Below are 25208 nucleotides of genomic sequence, written 5' to 3'. Positions count from 1 at the left end.
GGCACTGACGTCAGGATCCTCCCCTCCCTCTTTCCTCCATGTTACTTTGGTTTCCAGATTTCTGCACGGAGGATACGCAGTTCCAGGGTTAAGGAGTTTTGGTTCAAAGGCTCCTCTTTGCTGTCTCAATAAGCGAGGGATACTTTCCCCCCACGGCATTTTTTGTTTGGATTTAAAAAAAAAAGAAAGAAAGAAAGAAAAGAAAAAAGTGTTTTACATTTTTAGCACCACGAGGGCCGAGGGCTGGCGTTAGTCCACCTGCCTGCATTGGAATTAAATTCAGGGAAATCACAGTGGAAGGGACTCCAGGCTGCGAGTGTGCCGGTTCCCCTCCCCCAACCCCCTGGCTGCGCCCCCCCTGCTCCTGTGCTGCCACTGATTGGCCAGCAGGCCCTGGACCTGGCCAATCGCTCTGGGCCGGTTGTCACGGCGACAAGGCACGCTAACAAGGCAGGTGGGGGAGGCAGGCCGGCTGGCTGGTCGCTGGCCTGAGGGCAGGATGGCGCAGAACCTGTATGGTCCGGGAGTGCGAATGGGCAACTGGAACGAGGACATCTACCTGGAGGAGGTAGGCAGGTGCAACTGGCGAGGCGCCCCCACTACTGAGGAACCTCCCCGCCCCACCCGCCCCAAGTCCTTCTGCCTCCGGGCCTCCTCCTCACCCAGCAGACACCCAGTAGCCTAACAACCCACCCGGGTCCGAAAGCCCCAGGAAGTTCACCTGCTGTCCCACACCCCCAGGTCTCACACCTGCTCCTTCTGCAGGTACCTTAGTCTCCAAACTCGGTGCCGCCCTCAGCCCAGAGCCCCACAAGTTCCCTCCGTCCTTACAGACTTAAGGGTTTCAGAGGCTGAGGTCTGGTGAGGAGGAGGCAGGCTCTCTGTGGAGCTCCCCCCCCAACCCCTGTCATACACACACCCTCCTAGGCATCCCCGTGGTGTCCCTTTCCCTGACGTTACACTCAGACAAGGCCCTGAGCCATCAGGCATCCATCTAGCTGGTGGAAGAGCGGTTGGTGGGGGCAGCAGTGGACAACCAGGGGAGACCTCCACTGCGGACACATGGCCATCAAATGTTATTCATGATTGTCTCTGGATGGGGTAATCGAGGGTGAGGGCTTTTTTTTCTCTTACTTTTTTTTTTTTTTTTTTTGGTGTGTGTCATTTTTTCAAGCCTTCTACAAAGAAGTAAAAATATTAAAGCCAAAACAAATTTCACCATTCCCATTAGGCTCACCTTTCTTTTTCTCAGATTCTGCTTTTTCAGCTTGACGTGCTTCTGACCTAGAAGCTACTGGGGTCTGAAAATTGAGGACCATTGTTGACCTTTGGGTTTTTTTTTTTTTTTCATTTTCTCTTTCACCAGGAGCGCATGAAGGACTTCTTGGAGAAGAGAGAAAAGGGACAGCTTCTCATACAGAGAAATAGGAGACTCAAAGAGAATCTTTTGAGACCGGTAATTTTAAATTTGAGCGCTGTCCTCAAAATTGTATCGAATTAAGCGTGTGTGTTAAGCAAGCAAACATTCCATAAATGAATTATCATCTGGAAGATACCTTTGTCCCCCTTCTAGAGCTGAAAACCATGATGTTTATAATCCCCTAAGGTTTTAGAAACATGGGAGAAATCTGCTCTTAATTACATTTACCCGCATTTTCCAGGATCAGTACAGGAATCTGTAAAACGCCCCTTACTCGGTGCTCAGGACATTTCCAGTGAGTCTGAATCAGTTAAGAGTGGGGTCAGCGCGTGATTTTTCATTGGCTTTCTTACTCCATTTGGGATTTGGGGGGGACGTTGGCCAAGTGGGAGGGGGTCGGCCACAGGAAAAGGAAGAGAACAAAGGACTTGAGGGAATGTAAGTTATCACAAGGCCCCCGAGTGATGTGCCCCCTCTTGGAAGGGGTCCTCGACGGTGAAGTGAGGAAGGGGCGTCTGGCAGGGGTCTCTGCACTGGCTGTTGAGGAAACACCTGGGTTGTCTGAAAAACAATTTAAATTGTAGATGCAGCTTTCCATCACGGAGGACGGCTACCTTCGCTGTGGCGACAAAGTGATGCTTGTGAATCCAGACTACCCTGAGACAGAAGCCGATCTGGTTTTGGGCGGGGACCTGAGCCTCTGCATGACTCTGGATGAAATTAAATCGCCCCTGAGTGACCAGTTAGAGGTGCCCTGTGGGCTGAGCGCAGCTCAAACCAAGATCCCCGTTGGCAGAAACACTTTCATCATTTTGAGGTACAGACATTTGAATTTTCAGCTCGTGTTTATCATAAATATGTTTTCACTTCCAGCTTCAGGAAGCCCTGGGACCGGAGCGGTGTCGCCTGGAGGTGAAGGGGATAGGACACTCTCTGTGCTTCCCGTCCTGCTGCCTCCCCCCGGCTGGTGGCCTTCACATGCCCTTCCCCTTAAACGTCAGGACAACTGCTAATTTGTGTTCCGTTATAAATGCTTCATTCAAAAGTATTGGATTTAGGAAACTAAATTTGTGTTCTGCCTAGAAACTGGGTTTTCCTAATAACATCTCAGGATGCTTGGAGCTCATTGGAGTGTCTCTCAGTGTCGCTATTTTTAGAACAGAAATAGTCCCGTGCAAGGTGGCACTATGCGGGATTTGTTACTTTGTAATTATTTGCTAAAACTGTAGCTGAGATCTTGAAATCGGCAATTAAATCCTTAGAGAACAGATACATAGTAACAACAAAACAGGATTGCTTTTACTGTAATTGAACAATGATAGCAATGTTTTGATGACAAGAGTACAGCCAGTCCTTTAAGTCTTAATTTTTTTTTTTTTTAAGATTTTATTTTTTTGTCAGAGAGAGCACAAGCAGGGGGAGAAGTAGAGGCAGAAGCAGGCTTCCCACCAAGCAGGGAGCCCGATGTGGGACTCGATACACGATCCCTGGATCATGACCTGAGCCGAAGCCGGTGGTTTGCCAGCTGAAGCACCCAGGCACCCCTCCTTTGAGTGTTTGCTTCAGAGTTCCTTTGAACACTGAGAAGTTCTGTCAAGACAACTAAAAGTGGACCGCAGCTTCTGTGTCCTGGAGCATTAGGAGGGAAGACTGTGTTAAGTGTGTATACCTGACCAGGAGGGCTCTTTATCCAGATATCCCTCAATGGAAGACAGCACGCTGTGCTCACACGGATGGATGCTCTGCACCCTGGCCACGGCGGGAGCGGGGGTGGGGCAGGGGGACAGGGACGGGATGTCAGCCAGATTTGAAGGCCCAGAGAAATGACCATTTTGAAAATGTTTAGCTACCAAATCAGCTAATGTGTGTCAAATACATTATCAAGAAAATTGATTTTTTTTAAAGATTTTATTTATTTATTTGACAGAGATCACAAGTAGGCAGAGAGGCAGGCAGAGAGAGAGGAGGAAGCAGGCTCCCTGCCGAGCAGGGAGCCAGATTCGGGGCTTGATCCCAGGACACAAGGACCATGACCTGAGCCGAAGGCAGATGCTTAACGACTGAGCCACCCAGGAACCCTGAATGTAGAAAAATTCTAATAGAGAATTGACATGATGCTTATTTTTCCCTGACAGTGCAGACAGAAACGCCATGGGCCAGGTCCTTAGATACGGACAGAACTTCTGCCTTGCGACGACAGGAGGATTTGAAGACAGAATGGTGAGTCCTCACGGTGCACGGCGTGTGGGGCCAGGCGATGGTTTCCGTGTGGCTCACGGTCACCTGTTGAGACGGACAGAGGACTCCGTAGGTGTGGGCTTTGCCTCTGGCTTCTGGAACCTCCGCCTGCGGCTCTCGGGCCACTTCTTGCCTTCTAGCTTTCCGAAGGACAGAAACAGACCCTTAGGCGCTACGGAGTAAGGGAAAAAATGCTTTTTGCAATGCAGCTGACAGCGACCACAGCTTTCTGCCACCTCCACCCGTAAGTTAATGGTTGGATTAATTAATCGTCGTCTGATAGCTGTCAGTGTCACCAAGGCTAGCGAGGTGTTGCCCGATAACTATTTTTGTTTTTTTAAACTTGATCTTTCTCTTTCCCTCGGAGATTAGGAGGGTAACAGAACCAGATAAATCTGGGTCTAACTCGAGCCGAGATGTCTCTCTCCGGAGTGGGACCTCAGATAAGTCATTTAACTTTTTCGAGCCTTTCTCATTTATAAAATGGGGATTAGTAAACCTTACTACATGCCATACATAAATGCACACACACTTAATCATCCAAATAGGTCTTTGAACTAGGGACTGTTTTACCCCATTTTAGTGATGGGGAAACTGAGGCATGAGGTCAGGTGATCTTGCTCCAAGCCGCTCAGGGGTCCAATGGCAGAAGGGGTACCATTTAACCATTTCTCGCTGAATCAAAGCTTCCATAATGGTATGAGGTAACGTTATTTATTACCTTTTGTGCTGCCAGGTAAAATCAGCACTGCCAGTTAAACCCCTACACACCTTAGATGGTAAGCCGCAGCCTGAATTAAGAAAAAAATGTGGAAATTAAAGAAAATACGATATTGTTGCAGGGGGTGTGGGTAAATCACCCTTGTCTTATCCAGAGGTTAACATTACTAACGTTATTTTCTTTTACACTTTGTTCTCTCAGAATGGATTTAAAATAGACAGGGCCACCTGGGTGGCTCAGTGGGTTAAGCCTCTGCCTTCAGCTCAGGTCATGATCCCAGAGTCCTGGGATCGAGTCCCTCATCGGGCTCTCTGCTCAGCGGGGAGCCTGCTTCCCCCTCTCTTTCTGCCTGCCTCTCTGCCTACTTGTGTTCTCTGTCTGTCAAATAAATAAAATCCTTTAAAAAAAAAAAAGAAATAAAATACAGAGAGAGTTACAAGCCCCAGAAGAAGTAGATGCACCATTTCTGGTTTCTCTCTCTCTCTTCCTCGATCTCCCTTCCCTTACTCTCCCCCTACCAACGCTGTCCTTAACTGTCCCATCTTCTTTGTCTCCTATAAATCTTTCGTCCTGTGTCCGTGCACTGACCTGTGTTCAGTATCTGCTCTTCCGTAGGTTATAACATTTTGTCATTTTCTTTGTCATGTTCCCTCCCATCTGCTTCTTGGATTTTGTTATTTTTATTATTTTATTTATTTATTTTTTTTGGCTACGTGGCTTTGAAGTCAGAGTTGTTCTAACATAATCCTTCATAATCCCTTCCATTGCTCAGAGCCCTATAAAGTCTGCTCTAGAAATATCACGAAAAGACGAACTTGTATCGACTTCTCGGTGGTTGAAGTTTCACTTTTGTTCCTGGTTGTTGTTTATCTGCTTGAGATTTATTTTGGTGCAGGCTTCTGTGGAGACGTGCGATTTCCCCTAAATGACTAATAAGCTGCATTTGTGTTGTTTCTTGAATGATGACTCCTTTCCTCTCTGACACGCACATCTTCCCGTAGCATCACTCTGCAGCCTGCTTGCTGTCTCTGAGCTTCCTGTTCTAACCCTTTCAAGCCAAATTGTGTCTTTTTATTCTAGAATTATGCTTTACAGTATAATGTGTATTTTGACCGCACGTTGGGCCAGTTGTCTCTCATTACACTTTTTTGAATTATATTAGGAATTAGTTAACCTCTCAGTTACATGTAATTATTTCTGCAAGTCCCTCTCCCTGGGGGAGGGGGGGATAAAAAATCACGTGGCATTTTATTGGCACTGGAAAATTCCGTAAATTCACGTATTTGATGCTTCATGACCTTTCTTTTTCTGAGAGGTCTCCCCATTTATTTGTTTATTCTTTCTTATCTCTCTGTTAAGTTCTGTGGTTTTCCTCCCGGGGATTCGATGCTGATCCCGCTGAGGTTGTCCCCCAGTATCTTCTGCTGTGGACGGCCCTTCCGGGGGGGCCTTAGTTGGTTGCAAGAAAAATGTAAGAAAGCCGCTGCTGCTGAGAGTCACGTCTGGTGAAACCTCACTCTATTTTCTCTCGTGCTTCTCCGGTTAATTCTCTTACGACATTCGGGTCCGCGGTGCTTTCATTCTCAAGTTCAGTCTCTTCTCAAGTTCTCTTATTTCCGTTCCTTGTCTGTGAATTAGCAAGTACTTCCGGGGCATTCGTTAAAAAAATCAGGTAATGCCGCCCTTCTAGAGTCGTGCCTGGCTCACTATTATTTCTCTTCACATTAACACAACGGAGTTTGTGGTCTGAGGTAGACAGTCTTTGCCATTTGAAGTGCAGGTTTTCAGTTGCCCTAGATTTCCCCGGTCACCGAGAGCCCGAGTGTGTCTTGGGCCGGTCTCTCTTCCCTGTCCACATCCTGCTCATGGTCATGGCCATGGCTCTCCCTTCCTAGTGCCCTTGGGCCTGTCTTTTCATCCCCAGTGCCAGGACCTTGGTCCACGCTGGATCCCTCTAGTCTGTCCTGACCTCAGACCATAGGAGACGCATGCTGTCCGGCCAATGCTCTAGGGGCTCAGGTCTGGTTAGTGCTGCCGTCCACGGTGGCATCTAAGGTCCTCTGTGATATGTCCCCGCCCTCCCTGTCCACGTGCAGCCAGCCCCTCGGGTGCCCAGCCCCGAACTGCCTCCCCCTCAGAGCCTCTCCTGAGCCCCTGCGTAAGTGTGTGTCCTCGCCTGTGCCTGCCAGCAGCCCCTCCCACCCCTGCCAGCCTGTCCGACCTTCCTGGAGTCTACGGGTGCTTCCGGGCCTGTCCTCCATCACTGTCTGGCTCGCCAGGAAAGGCCTCCAAGAGAGTAACTCACTTCTGCCTTCCCCGCAGCGAGCGCCTCGTGGCCTAGCTTTGCCCATGAGAACCTACCCAGAAACAGCTTCCAGGTTCGGGGTGAAGGTCAGTCACTAAAGAACTAACCAGCAGCTTACGTTTCCAACTTTTCTGCAGGTTGGGCCCGGTTACAGGGCCTGAGAGCTGTTGAAGTAAGTCCCCCGCGGGGAGGTCAGCTCCAGAGAGCCGTCCTCGGGGGCCCATGGTGAATGTCGGTGATGGTGTTGGTTGTGAGGCACTTCCCTTCATGCAACAACTCTGTGCAACACTGTTTCTAAGAAGCAAAACCGGGGTTCTGGCCTGAGCCCTGGGAAGGAGGAGGGGGAGCAGGGACAGGATGAGGAGAGAGAGCGGGTTTGGCACCCAAAGGAAGGCAAAGCAGTGAAGGTGCTGGGGGTGGTAGCCTCAGCCTCCTGCGATGACGTCTCTAAGTGGAGGAAACCCAAGTGTTCTCACACCATCCGCAAGAAGGGGCTTTTCCAGAACTGCGCTGGACCGCACCTGACACCATGGCGGTCAGTGGTTCACCCCCCTAGCTTCTCCAGCCGTGTGAGTAGCTCACCCCTGCATTGTCATTTTCAGCTGTATTTATCCAGTGACCACAGGACCCTGCTGAGGTCATCGAAGAGGTCTTGGCTCCAGGAGGTGTTCCTGACCGACGAGGCCTCCTATCTGAACTGCTGGCAGGCCGCCTTCCTGGACCCCCAGCTCCGCCTGGAGTGTGAAGGCTGCCCGGTGCCGGTGAGTGTGGCCCGGGCTCTAGGGAGCTTCCCGGGAAGCGGGGCTCTGCTCTACGCCATCGGGAAGCGGGGGTAATTCTGTGTGTGTTGTCTCAGTACGCCTTAGCTGTGGGAGGGAAGCCAGGGCCAGGTTCCAGCTATATCAGCTGGGAAGGGCGGCTGTGGGGAGACCTGCATCTTGGACAGGGCGCACGGTTTGTCTGTGTTCGGGTGGGACCCTCCTTGGTTGCAGGGTGGCCTGATCTGACGTGGGCATTTCTGAGGCTGCGTAAGTCCTATGGGAGCGGCGAGGGCTTTGCTCTTCCTCACGGTGGTTAGCTCCCAGGAGCCAGGAGTTTGAAACAATACGTATTTTTTTCCTAGGTTATAAACAAAATATATGCTCTTCGAAGGAAAAATCAGAAAAGCACAGCAAATAAAATGAAAATAACCAGTAATTCCACCACCTTCCAGAGAGCCCCGCTGGTGTTTATCATCTCTGTCTTTTTCCATGCATGTCTCTTTATTTTATTTAATTTCAATTTTTTTTTAATGAAATAGGACATCAGTGATATCCTTATCTTCTCCACTTAGAAACACTGCTGGTTACATCTCATGTTGTGAAAGATTTCCAGTGTGGCTCTGAGGGATTCTAGGATGTTCCGTCCCCTGTGCACCTGCAACAGTGTATGAAATCCGTCCATTAAAGTCTGGCGTCTGGGTTATTTCCATCTCTCTATTTCACTGAACTACATTTAAGTGAATATATAGTATATTTCCAACTTTTTGCCTTTAGGAATTGGAAGTCTTAGTTCGTAATGCAAATAACACACTCTCTTCATCTTTAAAGGCAAATGCAAAAATTATCCTCAATCACTCCCAAACGAACCGGGGGCTGGCAGCCCACAGACACCTGTTCTTAAGGTACGTGTTGCTCAATTCAGCTAAATGCCACGGATAGGGGCGCAAAGACGTTCGACTGATGTGTTTATATTTCTGTATTTATTTTGGAGGGGGAGGGCAGAGGGAGGGAGAGAGGATCTCAAGCAGACTCCCTGCCCAGCGCAGTGCCCTACATGGGGCTCGATCTCACAACCCTGAGACCGTGACCTGAGCCTAAATTGAGAGTCAGACGCTCAACTGACTGAGCCACCCAGACACCCCAAGAAGCTCGAGTCAGAGTGTGGCCACACACACGAGTGCTTTGATGATAAAGTGTTGTCACAAAAGATTCAAAGGTGTGGCAAATCCTGCCCGAGCCCTGGTGTTCCACAGGTCCTTGCCCGACGAGATGACTGTAGCTGTGGTGGGACCCTGTGCCCCTCATCACTGCACAGGCAGGGGCAAGGTCCGGCACACACGTATCCCAGAGGGACCTGGGGCTCAGACGGGGGCGGACAGAGTTACTCACCCAGAGCCACTGCTCTGTTTCCAACCGGGGTCCGTTCTCTCCTGACCCAGCGGCTGTTTCGGAAAGGAAGTGGAAGTGGCTGCTCACACACACCTGGATTCGCACCGAGTCGAGAAGCCGAGGAACCACTGGATGCTGGTGACTGGGAACCCCCGGAGAGACTCGTCCACCATGCTGGATGTGCCCAAGACGCCAGCGGACGACGACCGAGCCCCGGAGCAGGACGCCCGAGCCCCGGAGCAGGACGCCCGAGTCCTGGAGCAGGACGCCCGAGTCCCGGGACAGGGTGCGGACCCCGGGGGGCAGTGACCCCGGGCGCGTGTGCTCAAAAAAACCTGGCTTTGCCAGGTCATGCCCCAAGCTCTCTTTAAGCCGGGTGTCGATGTCCCTGATCCCGAGGTCGAAGCAAAGGCTATATGAAGGTTATTGACTTCCTGGTGGGGTCTGGGACACAGGAAACACTGGCTCCAGGAAAGAGCTCCTAAGGGGTATTGGAAGGTGACAGAGGACTTTCCTTTGTCGAGTCTAAATTCCTGGAGAACTTTAGCTGCTATTCAGCAGCGGCTCGGACAGGGAGCCTGAGTGTGGGACAAAGCTGTCAGAACCTGCAGGGTGTTGTCACCCGTCCTCCCCACCCCCACTGCACGGCGACCAAGAAATCAACAACCTGTAGCTGTGAGCTGTGGCTTGACCTTGGACCTAACCGTCTTCCCCCTTGTGTGTTTGTTTCTACCTCTGGCTTGGTGGGAGTGGGGGTTCGGGACTTGCACCGGACAGGTCACTCTACCGAGTAACGATTTTGAAAGCGCACAGACTCTTTACTCTTTGAAATGGATGCACGAGCCGTGGCACCCGTGTGATCTGAAAGTTCCTGACAAAATAAACACCTCTCCTTCCACGTACCTGCTTGTCCGTTTGTTCTTTGTGGAGTCCCCGTGCCGTGTCAGGTAAGGTCTTATCTCGGGATGCGGAGTCCCCGGCCCGCAGGTAGATGGGCGGTCCGGCTGTCCCGCCGTCAGTGCACCAGGAGACAGACAGGCGGTCGGTCACAGGCGGTGGAGGTGTGGTTTAAAGAGACGCTTCTTCAAGCCGGTGATCTCTTTCAGGAGGCACTTCCCAGTTCCGCCGCCCGAGCCCGCCTCCAAAGATTTTAATCTCAGTGCCTTGGTGTGGAGGTCACAATATTTTTAAAAACTCACTGTTTTATTTCCAAGTACAGCCTGGCCTGAGCGCCGCGGACCGGCGAGCCCAGTTAGGCTCACCTGCGTGTCCCCTGAGGGCGAGAGCAGGCCGGGAGCAGGTCGGCGGGGCTCCATTGGGGGAAAGGCGTTCCTCCGCATTTCAAGCTCTCCGAGAGCATCTGGGCCAGCTCTGCACGTTCTGGAAGTTCTGGGGCGTTCGTGCTGCTACCACGAAAGGGGCCCACGGACGGCTTCCAGTCAACGTCAGGGCTCACGTTCCCGCCGTGAGCCGTAGGGTTTTAGTGCCCGAACTGACCACCAAGGTTGGGTGACTGCAGTTACCATCTGTAACAGCTGAATGTGACAGCAAAACGCGGTTGTTCGAATGCAGAGACGTGAAACTACGACACAGGTGTCTCTGTGCGCCTCAGCGTGGGCGGAGGACACCCAGCCGCTGGGGTCTCGGCACGACTGGCTTCACCTCGCGCTGTCACGTTGGGCTGCCGCACGGGGTCTGTCGCACACGTTACACAACTGCCAGCCTCCTTACTGAATGTCACGATTCTCCGGGTTAGACCGGATATGGCTCATCGCCGTGTCTCGTGACTGACAGGACGCGCCGTGAATGTGTTCGGTCCTCTTGCTGAGGGAGCAGCAGGCCAGCACGATCAGGTCATCGGCTCAAGGTCGTGGCTCCTCCCTAGCAGGTGGGGCGGGAGCCCGTCAGGTGGTTTAGACCTTCCTCTGCACCCGGGTAGACGACCCAGTGCTCTCCGGCGCTCGGCCGAGGCTTCTACCCGCTGGACGACCGTGGCATCCCAGCTCTTGCGTATCTGGAAATGTCTCCAGACATGGCTACACGTCCCCTGGGGGCACCACTGCCCTCCATCTTCCAGGTGTTTATTTCTTATCTACAGAAGATGTGATAAAGGGCTCGCTCTTCCATTTATATATTTTTGTCTATAAAGGACACACTATGTGCTTTCAAGGTAACTTCCAGGCACACAAATAACCTATTTCTAGCGTTGGATCTGGGCTCCGGTGGAAACCTGGAATTGTGCAGAGTGGCCCCCGGGACAAGATCGGTCTGGAGGGGGTTAAAGCGCCCGGAAGGCACAGAGCATCTCCGTAGCGGCCTCCAGCACGGGTGCCACCCAGCACGGCCCAGAGAGATGTGAAAAGAAAAGCTTAGAACTTGTATGTGTATCACCATTTTATCCTTTAAACTGCATCAGTGTGTTTTCTACTGTTCAAAATGTTAGTTTTTAAACGCACACAGTAGTTTAATGGGCATGAGTAAAACTGAGTAATGCAGCTCGGGGTGTGTGTGTGTGTGTGTGTGTGTGTGTGTGTGTGTGTCTAGCTCGTGCTCGGAACTCACGGTGAGGGGTTTACAGTGATAGTCATAGGGGGCTGTGCGCTGTGCTTGGTTTTCATACAGAAACTGTCCCAGAGTCCGCTGGTGATGTTGCACAGCTTTGCCCCGAGTTGAGGTCTGCAGGCTCCCCGGCCCCAGAGGGCACCAGCTCACCTGAATGAAGTCTGTGGACTGTGCCCCGAGTGTCCATTCTCTTGCTGGTGCAGTGAACACGGTGAGGACTGAGACCAAGACCCTGCAGGGTGGGAGGGGAGGGAGAGACTGCGTGGGGAGATGACCCATGCCCAGGGACGGGATGACCCTGGAGCAGGAACATGGAGAAGAACCTTCTAGGCACGATTGGGGGTGGGGGGGCATTCTGTGTCCCTGATGTGTGGCCTTTGGAGCTGTGCCCAGAGGCAGGGACTTAGCGAGAGGCCAGTAGCTGTGGACTGTGTGCGCAGCTGATGTTCACCCGGGGCCCAGCAAGCACGCCCTGTAGGTGTGTCTGCGCTGCTTGCAAACTGCCTATGACCCAAGTCCCAGAGGTACCCCGTAGGGACCCCCGCCTTCATTACAGCCCAGCCACCGACAAGTTAATGTCTGGCCCTGCAAGCATCCTTCGGGACATGGTGGCTAGAGTCTGTTTGGTTTGGTTGGTGCCCGGTGACATTCAGGACAAACTGGCAGGCCGTGCAGTGTTTTGAATATCCCTGTTGGCTGTGTGGAACAAATCACTGAATTCGAATTTATCTCCAAGGTGATGGTCAGCCTTTGGAAGAGCTTGAGGAGGGAACAGGCATGATTTCACTTTAGAAGGATTATCATGGAAGCAGCAGGGACGTAGAGGGGTCCTGGGGTGAGAGATGCGGCTCCAGGCTAAGTGTCAGGAGGCATAGATGGAGAGACGTCCAGGGTGGGGGGAGATGGTGCCGTACCTCGGTAGATTAAGGACAAGAGAGGACGAGAAGGAGGACCCCAGGTCCGGAGAGGTGCCCGTCCTGGAAAGTCAGGACGTGGGGTGCTGAGCGGCTGTGCTGGGAGGTGAGGCAGCACCCGGGGATGTCTGGCCCGGAGTGGAAGCTACGTCTATGGACATGGCGGCATCCCAGTTATGGCTTCTCCTGGGGCCCAGCATGGCCGTGGGTGGGATGGTGGCCCCACTGAACCCAAGCTACATGCTCAGAAGCAAATACAGCTTGAGGACTGGTGGTGCCTTTAACTCCCGGGCAGCGCGAGCAGGGAGGAGGCTGGTGCCCCGTGGCCAGGACTGGCAGCTTCCTGGCTGCGAGAAGGTCACCTTCCTGAGAATCGGGGTACGTTCTGTGACGCGGGCAGTCGGGACAGCCCAGCATGTGCCCCGTTACGAGGCAGCAGGTGCTCTGCGTGGGCGTGGCCTCTTCCCCTCTGCTTTCGTGTAAGAGCTTAGCCAAGTGTGGGTCCGAGCCTAGGAGTGATCTTGTCTCTGTCACCACACTTCGTCCCAAGCTGGGACTGGACCCCACTTCGTTCCCATTCGACGTGTTCCGTCGAATCCAACAGAGCTCACCGACTGTTCTGGACCAGGGCCGAGCTGGACCGGGGGATCCGGGGAGGAATAGATGTGTCCCTGCCTGCAGGTCCACCACTGGCGACGTGATGCTTTACAGGACAAAGAGCGGCTTTTCCCGTGCATAAGAGGCAGCAGCTCCAGGATCCCCCACAAAACCCCAGCGAGAGCCGAAGCTACGGACTTGGGGGAAGGCGGGATGTGCTTGGCAACGGACAGCAGCTGACGTTGCTGGAACGCGGTGTTGGGGGGTCAGAGGGACGTAAGACACGGAAGGGGAAGGCCCGAGTGCGGAGGTCTGCGTCCACTCAGCAGGCGGGCGAGGGGTCACTGCGCCGTCTTGAGCAGGAGGCGGCTGCTTGGACCAGAACGGAAGGCTTGCCCGGGCGGGAGGTACGGGGGAGCAAAAGGTCACTTCGGAGTCGGTAATCACAGTTGGCGAGAGTCCCCGGAGGCCTGCACTCGGACGCGGCTGGCTGGCACTCCCGCGGGGTCTAGCAGACGACGTCATTTTTTTCTACTATTCCTTCTCCTGAAGGCAAAACTATAGAAACTGTGTTTTCTCCATTCGTGACTTCGCACAACAACTCTTGCTGTCACCTGGAGCTTTTTAAAAGGGAAACAGCTGTTTCATCTGTAACAAGAACCATTTAGAATCATTCATGGATTTGATAATAACGCGATGTAAATTCAGTTATCACGGAAATGTGGCGTAAGGAGAGCCCGGCTGCTTCCCGGGGGGAGACCACATTGTAGGAAAGACAGGTGGGTTATCACGTGAAGAAGCTTCCGGTGCTAGAGAGCACCCGCGGAGAATCCCAGGGCATGTTCCGGGGGAAGACTGGGGGGCTGCGCTCTCTCCCCTGTGACTGGAAGGCCGCCGGGGACCGCAGCCCACTGAGGCTCCCCCAGTCCTCTTACAGGTGGGGAGATGGACCCAGAGCAGAGACGGGCCACAGCCCAGGAGCGGGGAGGACGAGGCAGGGCAGCCTGACACCTGACTCTGGGTGTCTCGGACCAAGGAGGGCAGGTGTGGGAGGGGGAGGGAAGCCAGCCCAGGCGGGAGTCCCTGAGCCCCTGGCTTTCTGGCAGAGACGCGCTTCCCCTCCCGGGCTCTGGTCTTGCAGTTCCCCGAGTGGCCACAAGGGGTCAATGTGAAAAAATGCAAACCAGCCCATGCCCAGCAATTGCTCAACCGTTGAGCTGAATTTCGAAACACTAGGGAGTTTCCCATTTAAAAAATGCACATTTTGGGGCTCCTGGGTGGCTCAGTGGGTTAAAGCCTCTGCTTTCGGCTCAGGTCATGATCCCAGGGTCCTGGAATCGAGCCCTGCATCGGGCTCTCTGCTCAGCAGGGAGCCTGCTTCCTCCTCTCTCTCTCTCTCTCTCTGCCTGCTTGTGATCTCTGTCTGTCAAATAAATAAATAAAAAATCTTAAAAAAATGCACATTTTAAGAGGTGGGGGGAAACCATGAGAGCGCTGTGGTCAGGGTATCTGTTCATTTCCTACCCAATGGCACACGGGGCATCTGCTTTCCAAGGTGGTCCTCCCCCCGGGCACAGCCCCGCTGGGACTCCTGGCAGACATCCCCTCCCAAGGCTGGAGTTCTCTCCAGGACACTGGACTCCGAGCCCAGGCCCAGGGACGCTGGGCTCCCAAACATCCCTGAGTGACAGCAGCATGATGTCTGAGCCGAACCGAGGCCTCTCTGCTCCTTTCCAGCCTCGCCCGAGCTCCGGTGCCAAGCCCTGGCTTCCTCTGCGGGGCTATTGACTTCCTCTTAGCCTTGCTGAGAAGGTCAAGTGCAATGAGGTGAGAGATGCAGGTGGGGATCATAGTTCTGGGCCTGCCTCTGGGGCCCGACAGCTCCACGGGGACCCTGGAGGTCACCACACCTCATCAAGCCTCCGTCGGCTCTTGGGCTAAAGACGGGGCACCCCAGTCACCTGTGTCGTGGGCTCCTGGAGTGAGGCCACGCGTGCCAGGTGCTCAGGCTCCCGGGCGGGTCCAGCCTTCTGTCCGTAGCCACAGTGCTGACCCCCACGCCTCGGGCACCCGGTGGGCATCTCTGTGGCTTCGAGGGCCGCCTGGTCTCACGGTACGAGGGCTTGTAAGCATCCGTGTCCTCTGCGTGACTGCGAGCTCTTCAAAGACAGAGGCTGAGCCTATCCGCGGGGCCCCCAGTGTGCAGACACCTGAGGCTCAGCCACGGCCCTTCTGTCCCTGCATGGCACGCGGGGGACATGTCACCCAGCCCTGCACGCCGAGCCGTGCCCCCCGGCCACAGCGCCTGGGCCTCCGGATGACATCTCTGCCCACCAGGCTCGATGGTGAGCTCCCTGAGGGCAGGAGAGCACCCGAGTGGGTCCCTGGTGTCCATGTGGCTGCTGTGCATGAGTCCCACACCCGGTGCCAGACCCGTGTCTAAGCACGCGTTCCCGTAGCAAACGCGCGAGCTCTCGCACACAACGGTGAGGGGGGCACCGTCCTCTCCTGAGTTTGACAGGCAAGGAAGCGGGGACGCAGAAAGGTTCATCTAACTCAGCAGGGGGGTCTGGATCCAGAGCGAGAGGGAGAGCGAGAGCACCGTACCCCAACTCGCAGTGCTTCCCGGGCAGGGAGCCTGCAGGGCGTTGTCGTGGACGGAATGGAGCCAATAAGATGGGAATGGGAAGTCCACCCACACGACGGTGCCTGTGGCGAGCGACCAGGGTGTGCATTCAAGTCTCCGTTCGCACCCGCAAGTGCGCGCACGTGTGCACGTGTGTGTCTGTGGCCGGGCACGACTGAATGGTTGGGAGGAGGGCGCGAGGAGAGCGTCCCAGCTCAGCAGCTGTCCAGGCCCGGGCGGCGGGGATCAGGGGCAGGAGCCATGCAGAAGGGCTGGAAGTTGCCAGGAGCCCATGGTGGGCCCACAAGCAGCCTCTTCTGAAAAGGCTCAGCTCTGAGCACCTGTAGGCTCGGTTGGCACACCCGGGAGCCTGTTGCCCGGCCACCCCTACGAGCCCAGATGGATGGTGTGTGGGGCTCGTCGTGGGTACCCGCTCTGTTGATCAGCAGGGGCGTTCTGGAGGCCTGCGAGACTGGGATTGTGCCCAGTCCGCTGGACAGAGCTTAGAGATGCCCCGTGTATCCGTGAGAGGGCCGGAGGCCATATTTCGGGTAGTTGGCTCCCAGGCCTGCCCTTTCTGAAAGACCCCAGTTCTCAAAGCTTCTGCAGGCTCCCTCGGGCGTCCAGGCTGCCCGGCCCTGGGGTTCTGGGCCCTGCCTTGTCCAGCGCAGCAGGCGGACCCGCCCGGGGCTCCAGCCCAGACACTGGCACGGTGGGCTCTGTGCTCGAGCTCTCAGTGGGCAAGGCGCACAGGAACAGCTCCTCCCCCAGGCGAGTGGGAGTCTCCTCGGCTGTCCCCGCAGCTGGCAGGAGCCTCCTCCCTTCCGCCCTCCCTGCATGTCTCTGTGCTGTGTTGTTGTTGGCTGACGTGAGCACAGTTGAACCTGTGCCAAACATCTGGTCATGTCTCCTGAATGTTCTCCCAAACAGACGGGCAGGAAGCGGCACCACCCTTGAACTGGAGTGCCAGGCCCTTCGAGCAGCCCCCCTCCCCCTGACACCGCTGGGGTCGCTGGGGGCTGGTGGGATCCCCGAACCCAGAGCTCATCTCGGGGACAGCCGGGATGGTGCCCGGAGAGGCCTCTCGGCTCCACGTCCTTCCTCGCTTCCCCAGAAGGGACATGGCGACCTGTCAGGGATGTGCGACAGAGGAGAGGCCGCAGGAGATGGCTGGGGGTGGAAAGCAGTCGGTGTTAGACCCCCCAGCCCGACTGGGATGGACGCAGGCATGGGGTCCCTCCGGAAGGACATAGGACACCCGGCGACCACGGGAGGGCAAGCGGCTTCAGTGACGTGAGCGTGTGGGGCTTCTGTGAAGCAGGAGGAGGAAAGTCAGGAAAAGGGCCCGGTTAAGTGGGTGACGGACACAGAGGGCATGGGACCCCATCCCAGCAAGGGACCTGGAAGACGGGGTGAGCCTCAGGCACGCGTCTGAGGGGTGAGCACAGACTGTCACCCCCACCTGCCACCGACGAGGCGGCTTCCCTCCTTCCTGGACCCCAGCGTGGAGCGGGTGGGGAGGAAGCCTCAGGGCTTGGGGTTGGGACACAGAGGGACCGTGAGCAGAATGCGACAGCTCACACCACGAGGGAAAGGCTGTCTGAAGATTTAGGGGTGTCTGCATATGGTCCGTCCCCCACGCCCCCATTCTTGCTCTCTTGACCCCCGTCTCAGTGACCCCATCCCCACCCGCTGTCTCCATCATCCAGTGTCTGTCATGCTTGCTCCCTCTTTCCCTTCGTACCTGCCTCTCCTCCTCCGTTCCCCACGTGGCCCTAGCCCCGAACGAGTCAGGGATGGGGTCATTCCCTCTCCCTCCATCATGTCCAGACCCTTGGGTGAATGCTCTGCTGTCCTTGTGGTGGGCAAGTGTCCTTTGGGCACTTGACGGTGCTGAGCACTTGAACCGGATTCTGTTCAGCAGGTGCACCGTGACTTTCCCCCGCGACACCCTGACAGGCTGCAGAGGGAGCCTCCCCCTGCCCCCACACCTGGCTCCCTGCTGGCAGGAGACCCTGGGAGGTCCTCTTCTCTGTCTTACTGAGGGTGCTGACCAAACTTTGGGGTTGCAGTTTAGGGGGAGGAAAGGGTTTCAGGACATCAGGACGGTGTCTTCCTGACAGGCGCTGCAGGGACACCCTGCTTCTGGGTTCTCTGGCCTTGACGGATGGCCAAGGTGATGGATGGCCAAGGTGACGGATGGCCAAGTGATGGTGTGTCTTGAGGATTTCGGTGCGGCTTTGGGGTACCGCACACTCCTGGGGTCCTACCTAGACTCTCCTGTTGAAGGGAATGTGTCCCCCCTTGAACCCGATGCCTCCTCTCAGCCCCAGATCGTCCCCCATGCTTTGGGGTTCCTCCTGCCAAGGTCTGCTTACTCTTCTGGGACACCCTCTAAAGCCCTCCCCATCCTGTCTCAGGCATGGCTCCCGTCTGGCCCCTGGGCAGCTGTGGCTTCTTCGAGCCCCATCAGATCTGTGAAGACAGACCCGTCCCAGTGCCGTTCCCTCTCTTAGCATCAAGGCGGCCCGGAGAGGGGGGCTTTCTCCTCAATGTCCCCTCCCCTGCCTAGCACCCAGCACATGGACACCAGGATAAGCCCCTGGTCCGGTGAGGGGTCCCTGTGGGCTCCTCATGGCAGTGTCCCTAGCGAGCAGTTTAGCGGTTTAGCGACAGCTCAGCACGTTTGTCGAGAGGCCGAACGCGTCCTCTGGGGTCGGCAGGGACCCAGCCTGGGCCAGGAGGTTCTCGCTGGGGTGTGCTAACCAAGCAGGATGCTCGTGGGAGGACCTGGGAGGCATCGCTCGTTGAGGCTGGTGTTAGGGTCAGACCCAGCTCCCGGGGGTTTGGCGGATCATCATAATTGGGTGGGGGCGGGGGAGGTACTAAGCCCTGGGTCAGCAGCCCTGAGTGTGCGGCAAGGAAGGAGCCACTGGGAGAGTTTGACTCACTGACCTCGGGGTCTGGGCTCTGCCGTGCTTCTGCCCCGGGCCCAGGGCCCTCGGGTACCGGGACGAGTGGGCTGCCGGTGACTGTCTTCATTCCTGGCTCCGCTCAGCGTTGACCTGACACCCCTGGGCAAGTCCAGCTTTTCCGAAAGTGGAAGTCCCTTCCCGTCACGCCCTCTTCATCCCTCTTTCAGGCCGCGTCTTCCTCAATCCCCCAAGCCTTCAGGCTTTCCTTCTGCAGGTTCCTAAGGACGTGGAGTTTCAAGGGAAGCCCTTGGAGGGGACGGTGTCAATGTGGGGAGGGGAGACGGACGAACTGACATCCATATGTTGGAAGAATTGGGGCAAAATAGCTGTTTTGATCCAACGGTGCCATGTCGAGGGCGGTCCGCGATCTCAGTCGCTCCTCCAGCCCCTGGCTGTGGCGCAGGTGTGGGGGCACAAGGGGTGGCACAGACCGTGGCCGATGTGTCCCTTTTAGATCTGCACGTGTCCTCGCCACATACGTGTGTACCTGGTAGAGGGGGGAGCTCCCGTTCCCCCCCAAGTGACTCTTCGTGGATCCGCTCCCCCACGGCTTGCTCTGCACCCTGCCGGCCGCCCGCGGTGGGGGCTTCCGTTGCACTCGTGCCTAGTCCTGATGCCGGCTTCAACCTTGCCTCCTGTCTGCAAGGGTTCGGAGCTTCCTGCTTCCTGGCCCCTCCCCGGGATCTCCCTGTCTCAGGAGTGTCCCTCCCCGGGATCTCCCTGCTCTTGGAAGTGATGTGCTGCTCCTGAGGGTAAGGGCTCACGATTTTGTGGAACATGTACCATCGTGGCCGGGTCGCAACACTGACTCAGTAGAACAGTTTGGAGGACTCTTGTATTCTGTTTCCACTATGATTTTCCTCCTGAAGGCCTGCCCTCCGGTAAAGGGATGGTCAGGATGTGGCAAATCAGACAGAATCCAGCCCTGCCTTTTATTCCAATGCAATAATTCCGAGAGTCCCTTTAGGTGGGAAGGTTGATCTCTTAAGTCTGTCCTCGCGTCTTTCTCTACCCCGAGACGGCATTCGGGGTGCACCGGGTCACTGGGTGTGTCTGGCAGCAGCAAGAAGACAGGTCCCGGGACCTGTGGGCAGCCCCGTCAGATCCTCGCTGAGCCCTCCTCGATCACCATCCAGGCCTGGTGGCTGCGGACATGTGACCAGTGTCTCCCCAGTGTCCCGTGGATCCTGGTGACAGGTGCGTGTGGCCGGAGGGATCCACGATCGGTCCCTCTGCTACCTGGTCAGGACTTCACGGTCCTCACTGGCTGACCTGGTGTCACCTCCGGTCTCGACAGCGCTGTGGCTGGCCTGAGGCCTTTAGGTAGGGGTGACTTTGTCCCTGAAGCAGGAAACTCTCTGACCAAGCTCCCCAGACAAACTCTCAGCCAACTTCAACTTATCCTTTTCAGGACGTTGGAACTTCTGATCCCACACATGGCACAAAGGAAGGGGAAGCCGCTCGTGACTGTGTAACTGAAGGGCCAGTCCCTAGCCCGGAGGCAGCTCTGTTCACTGTGATGTGGTTTCACTGTGTGGGTTGTCACTTCCTTGTGAAGAGCCCAACACGAACTGGGCAAAACACGTCCCTCACCTCCCCTAAACCTCAGGACCAACCTATCCGACCCCTTTCCCTGGACTTGCCAGTCTCCTCACGTCAGTTGTCCTCTGGGACCAGAAGAGCGACTTCCTGCTCACCTACTTCCCCACGCTCTGCCCTCTCCCCTCATGGGGCATGTCTGAGACCACAGCATCTCCTCTGGGGCCAGAGATAGTCTCTCGACGTTGTGGAATAAACTAAGGAAGTTGGCATCTGAACGTGCTTTGCCGCCAGGCCAGGGAGGAGTAGGGGTGAAAAACCACCCAGGAATTCCCTTTCTTGCAGCAAATCTGGCTTACGGGACTGCAGGACACCCCAGTGTCCGATGGGACACGTCACACGCAGGATGACTAGCTTTGCCCACGCTCCTGTCCCTTTGCCTTTGCTCCCTCCCAGACAGGTGCGTGCCTCTGGCTGCCTAGAAACAATGGAAACAAAAATCCAAGGGAGGAAAGCGCACGGATATATTTTTAGAACGTTACTACCATCTCCAAATGTCAGCACTGCGTAAACAGCGGTGACGCAGAGCGGGGTGGGGGGGGGACTCTCAGATGCTTGGGGAACGAGGAAGACGTCACCTGGGAAAGGCTCTCCCAGAGGGCACTGGCTGTGCAGTATGCGGAATCGTGAGAGAGCGTCGTGAAAGGTCCGTACGGGGAATACAGATCGCCAAGGTTAAAGTCAGTTCACTTCTTAACAATCGTATCCCGGGGCACCTGGGGGGCTCAGTTGGTGACGGGCCCCACTCTTGGTTTCAGCTCAGGGCATAATCTCAGGGTCGTGGGATCGAGCCTCATGTTGGGCTCTGTGCTCAGCAGGGTGTCTGCTTGGGAGTCTCTCTCTCCTCTCCCTCTGCCCCTCCAAATTAAAAAAATTAAATAAAATCTTAAAAAAGAAACAAGAACCATATCCAGCAAGCGACTGAACTGTCCATTGATGTGAACGTTTATTGTTCTCTCCTGATCACCGAGTGATAAATACTCGATGTGGAAAATTGAGGACAACAAAGTAAGTATTGTTAATTTTCAGTGTGTTTCCCTAACGTATATTTTAGATGCCGTGGAATGCCGCAGGGACTTAGGGCAGACTTGACGGGAGCAAGCGAGGGACCTGTGCAGCTAAGCTCCTGACTTATGAGGTTCATCTGGGACGGTGATACACCCCAGCTCCTTCTGACTAAAGTAGAAATCGGTAGTAGGAGTAAGGCACTGTCGGGACAAACACCAGGAGTGCATGGCGCTGACCTGTCCACAAGGAGACCAGCAGCCTCCGTTGCGCACTGCTGAAATACCGGTAAGGCTAGTCGGCTGTGATGAGCTGGAAAGCACCTGGGCTCCCGAGGAGTTTGTAGCCCCCGGGGGAAGAGGCTGGGACACAGAGTCCGAGAGTGTGAGCTGCTGGTCACTGGCCGTTTAACAAGGTGTAACGGGAAAGACAGGAGCAACCACAATGGACAAATTCCCAAGAGAAATAAAAGCAAATGAAGAAAAATGGAAAAAAAAATTCACTGCCTCCAGATGATCAAGCAAGAAATCGGATTCAGGAAGACCTTGAGTGGCCAGAGACAAATGTCAGATTGAGGGTGCGGCGCCTGGCAGGGTGCCCAGTCCCAGGCACAGAATCCCGGCAGAGCGGAGACGGGAGGCTCGGCTCGAACACTGTTTCGGGCTCCCCTCCGGCTAGAGTGTCGCAGAGCAGAGATGAGAAGGAGGTCGGTCAAGGTCACGCCTACTGCTGCAGGTTGTCTGAAGTCGGCCGCCAGGACGCGGAGGGACAGAGGCTCCGGGCGTGAAATGAAGACATAAAGCACATCTGGGAAGCGAGTCTGGAAAGACCAGCGGGTGTGGTTTCTGGACGTGAAACGGACGACCGAGTTTGAGAGTTGTGCTGCCAAAAGAACATTAATAAATCCTGCCTGAAAAAGCCTGTGATTATGTGAGCCCATGAAGTCCGCGGCTGCCCAAGACCCCGAGCATCCCACGAGCAGCAAGTCGGTGGAGGCGCGTTTGCAGCCCCCACGGAGGACCCGGCTTCCAAAGCCCACTTCGACGGAGCCAGGAGGCAAGGAACACCGACGTGCCCAGCCTAGGGGCCTTGTGTTGTGCCTGGTCAGAGGGAGCTTCTAGGCAATAGGTGCTGAGTAGAAAAGACACGTGTCTCTTCCCGCCCGGGACCCTGAAGGCTCCTGTCCTGTCGTGTCCCCCTCACGGAGCACCGGAGGCGTCACGTCGTGGTGCCAAAGGCACCAGAAAGGATGGCTCCGTGCTCTGTGACCTGCCTTGAAGAGGAGTCTGACGTGTATCAGAGTTTGTGGGGACGAGAAAAAAAAACAAAACAAAACCAAACAACACAAAAAAACGAATTTCATTTGGGTTAAAATTCCGAGATTTGAGGATTAATTCATCATTTTCTCTCAAATTGCTCTTGGGACCGCTAGAGAATACAGCACGCCCACCTCACCATTTAGAGAAACGTTGGGTTTATATCCCTACATAATTGAAAAAAAGACAATATCTGTATTATTAGTAGCTCCTGTACTGTGTAACAGAGTCTTTGGAAACATGACTTTTAATAGCTTCCTTGTATTTGTCTGAATTACTTCGTGGGTCGTGTGCGATGCTGGGGAAGCTACGGTAAGAAAGCCAAGTTCATTCGCTCTCAGCGAAAGCATAATTTAATGCAGCTTTTGTGAGACGCAAAAGTTAACATGTTTATCCCCTTCGATCCAGTAATTCCGTCTCTGGAAACCCACCGTACGGGACCAGAGGCGTAGCAAGAAAACACGGAGGAAGATTTTCATTCTGGCTTGAGTTACAATATCAAAATTGGCACTGCTTTGAACATACGGCAGAAACCTAATAGTTACGGAAGCGACAGCCATCGCCTGCTTGGGGATGTGGCTGGTTTGGGATCAGGGGCTGCGGCTTGGACGTGGGGCGTGGGCGTGAGCTGAGAACGGGCAGATGGGAGGTCCCTGCCCCCGCGCTCTACCTAGTAGTCCCCGCTAGGAGCCTCCAGTGACAGGGGAGGCTGGCCGAGCTTCGCCTCCTTTTCATTTCCCTGGCTGGCCATGACTTCTGGCTGCAAAGACGCTTCACATGGTCTCTCGGACATCACACGGTGACAGCCCCGCGTTTGGTTACATAAAGTGCAGATGAATCATGAGCACGTGGACTGTATTTCCGGTGAAATAAACAGGGACTTCGATTTATGGGAAATGGACCGTGGGCTGCCCTGGGGAGCACTGGGTTTGGGAAATGGGTTGAATGGCTGACCGGCTCCTCAGTGTAGCTCTGTCCATCTGCTGCCCCCCACATCGCCGCCTTAGCACCCTAGAAATGACAGCTGTTTCACTCCAGGGGCCTCCAAGAAAGACGAGAAGCCAAACGCATTTGCCAAAGTGTTCCTGGGGTTTATTTGTTCTGTCCCAAAGCCAGTGGAGGCTGAAAAAAAATGCAAAATGGACCCTCCCTTCCCCTTGGCTTCTGTGTGGGAACTTCTCAGACTTTTTTATCCGTGTCTTCAGTGTCTCCCCTGCCTTGGGACTGTACATCTCATCATTGCTCGTCCCTTACGTGCTGGGATTCCCTGAGAGTCCCTCCTTTGTCATTTCTCTTTCCGCACGCTCTAGGTTATTTTCAATATGAGCCGTTGGCTTTGGCTACTTTCTATATGTGGATCATGGTCAGATGGCTGTCCCTGGCCCCAGTCACTGTCCTGAGCTCCAGTCCTGGGGTCCATGCACCCAGCAGGCATCCCTCCTCACTGGACTCCCCGGGGGTCCCAAACCATGTCCAAAGCACAGGCTTCCTCCACTCCCCATTCTAGCCGTTGTCCCCGCATTCGTGATTTTAGTCACTGAAGTGCCAACCGCTCATTCGGTTGCCAAGGCCGTTATTTAATTAGTTCAGAAAAGTTGGAGCTCTCACGGTGGGCCAGCCGCTGGTTTGGATCAGGGAACGCAGAGAGGACTAAGACCCGATTCTTGCCCTTGACATATTGACAATGCAGTGGGGTAGATGGCTGTGAGGGGAATGATCACAGGACAGCGGGAAGCATAGCATTGGGAGTGCACAGGGGACCTCACAGAGCATGAAAAAGGGCCACAGATCACATTGGCGGGGTGGGGGTGGGGGGTGCTAGGGGATTCAGATGTGTCCTAGGGGCGCATCAAAGACGAGCGAAGTAAATGGGTGGGGTGGGGGGCGCGGGGTACAAGCCTGGAGGCAAGAAGTACGGTTGGGTCTGAGGCAGGGGTGTCTAGCGAGGCTGTGGGGGGGGGGTTCAGGGTCAGAGTGTGGAAGTCTTACATCCCTTGCTCATGGGTTTGGATTTTATCTGACAGTATGTGTGGGATCTCAGAAAAGTGCGAGATACAGCTATGAAGGTCTGGTTTCTGTAGCTATGGGGGAGGACCCATGCGGTGCAGAGGAAGGCCGAGAAGTGGCTCTGGGGGGACCCTGGACGGCAGGAGGACCTAGGAGGCCAGGGAGTGGCAGAGGGAACAGAGAGGTCAGTGTGCTTGAGAGATGTCTGGAATGGATACTGGCAGGATTGAACTAAACGTAGGAATAAGGAAAAGTAGGAGTGGGGGATGGGTGTGGATCCCGGGCTGGGTGACGGGGAGCCTAGCAGTGGAGCCGGGACAGCAAACAGGGGACGTCTTAGAAACTGGCTGAGTTGACGGTGGATCCTGAACACGTCTGGTTTCAAGTCTCTGCCCGGTGGTTCCTCTGGCTCAGACAAGCCCCCTTCCCACGCCCCTGACCTTCAGAACCCGCCCACCGGTCCACTCTGGGCCCCTCTTGCTGCCAAGGGCAGACTTCGTCCTCCACCGAGCCACTGCCCTGTGGCCACCCCGGCCCCTCCCCACCCTCTCACTCTCCCTCAGAGAGCCCTTGAGGTCGGCCCCGCGCCCCTTCGCTTGCTGTCTGCTGAATGAGGAGTCTGTCTTGGCAAGGGATGAAGTTGTTTTTTCTGGTTGTGGAAAGGAAATTTAATGTGTTCAAGAAAGGGGGACATCGCGGGAAGACGTCTGAGCTTTGACTTGGAGACACCTGGTACCAGGGGGGTCTCGGGCAGGTTTGCAGGGCCAGTGGCC

At 55.1% G+C, this 25208-nt stretch overlaps 1 protein-coding gene across 1 annotated transcript; it reads left to right on the top strand.

Moving 5' to 3' along the window:
• The first annotated feature begins 464 nt into the window (after positions 1-464).
• CFAP161 (cilia and flagella associated protein 161) lies at positions 465-9143 on the top strand. The gene is made up of 7 exons (XM_032836904.1): positions 465-568; positions 1367-1456; positions 2005-2237; positions 3556-3640; positions 7287-7445; positions 8274-8347; positions 8885-9143. The coding sequence occupies exons 1-7, from the start codon at positions 500-502 to the stop codon at positions 9141-9143; spliced, it is 969 nt and encodes a 322-aa protein (XP_032692795.1). The 5' UTR covers positions 465-499.
• Positions 9144-25208: the final 16065 nt, after the last annotated feature.

The sequence above is a fragment of the Lontra canadensis genome, unplaced genomic scaffold (genome assembly GCF_010015895.1).
Source record: "Lontra canadensis isolate GAN:19392208 unplaced genomic scaffold, GSC_riverotter_1.0 scaffold94, whole genome shotgun sequence".
Taxonomy (NCBI): Eukaryota; Metazoa; Chordata; class Mammalia; order Carnivora; family Mustelidae; genus Lontra; species Lontra canadensis.
The sequence above is the reverse complement of the archived record's forward strand: the minus strand, read 5'-3'. Positions and strand labels throughout refer to the sequence as shown.

Coding starts and splice junctions, on each gene's coding strand:
- CFAP161 (XM_032836904.1), top strand. CDS start 500: ATGGCGCAGAACCTGTATGGTCCGGGAGTGCGAATGGGCAACTGGAAC. Junction 1,457..2,004: donor AAGAGAATCTTTTGAGACCG/GTAATTTTAAAT, acceptor TTTAAATTGTAG/ATGCAGCTTTCCATCACGGA. Junction 3,641..7,286: donor GAGGATTTGAAGACAGAATG/GTGAGTCCTCAC, acceptor TGTCATTTTCAG/CTGTATTTATCCAGTGACCA.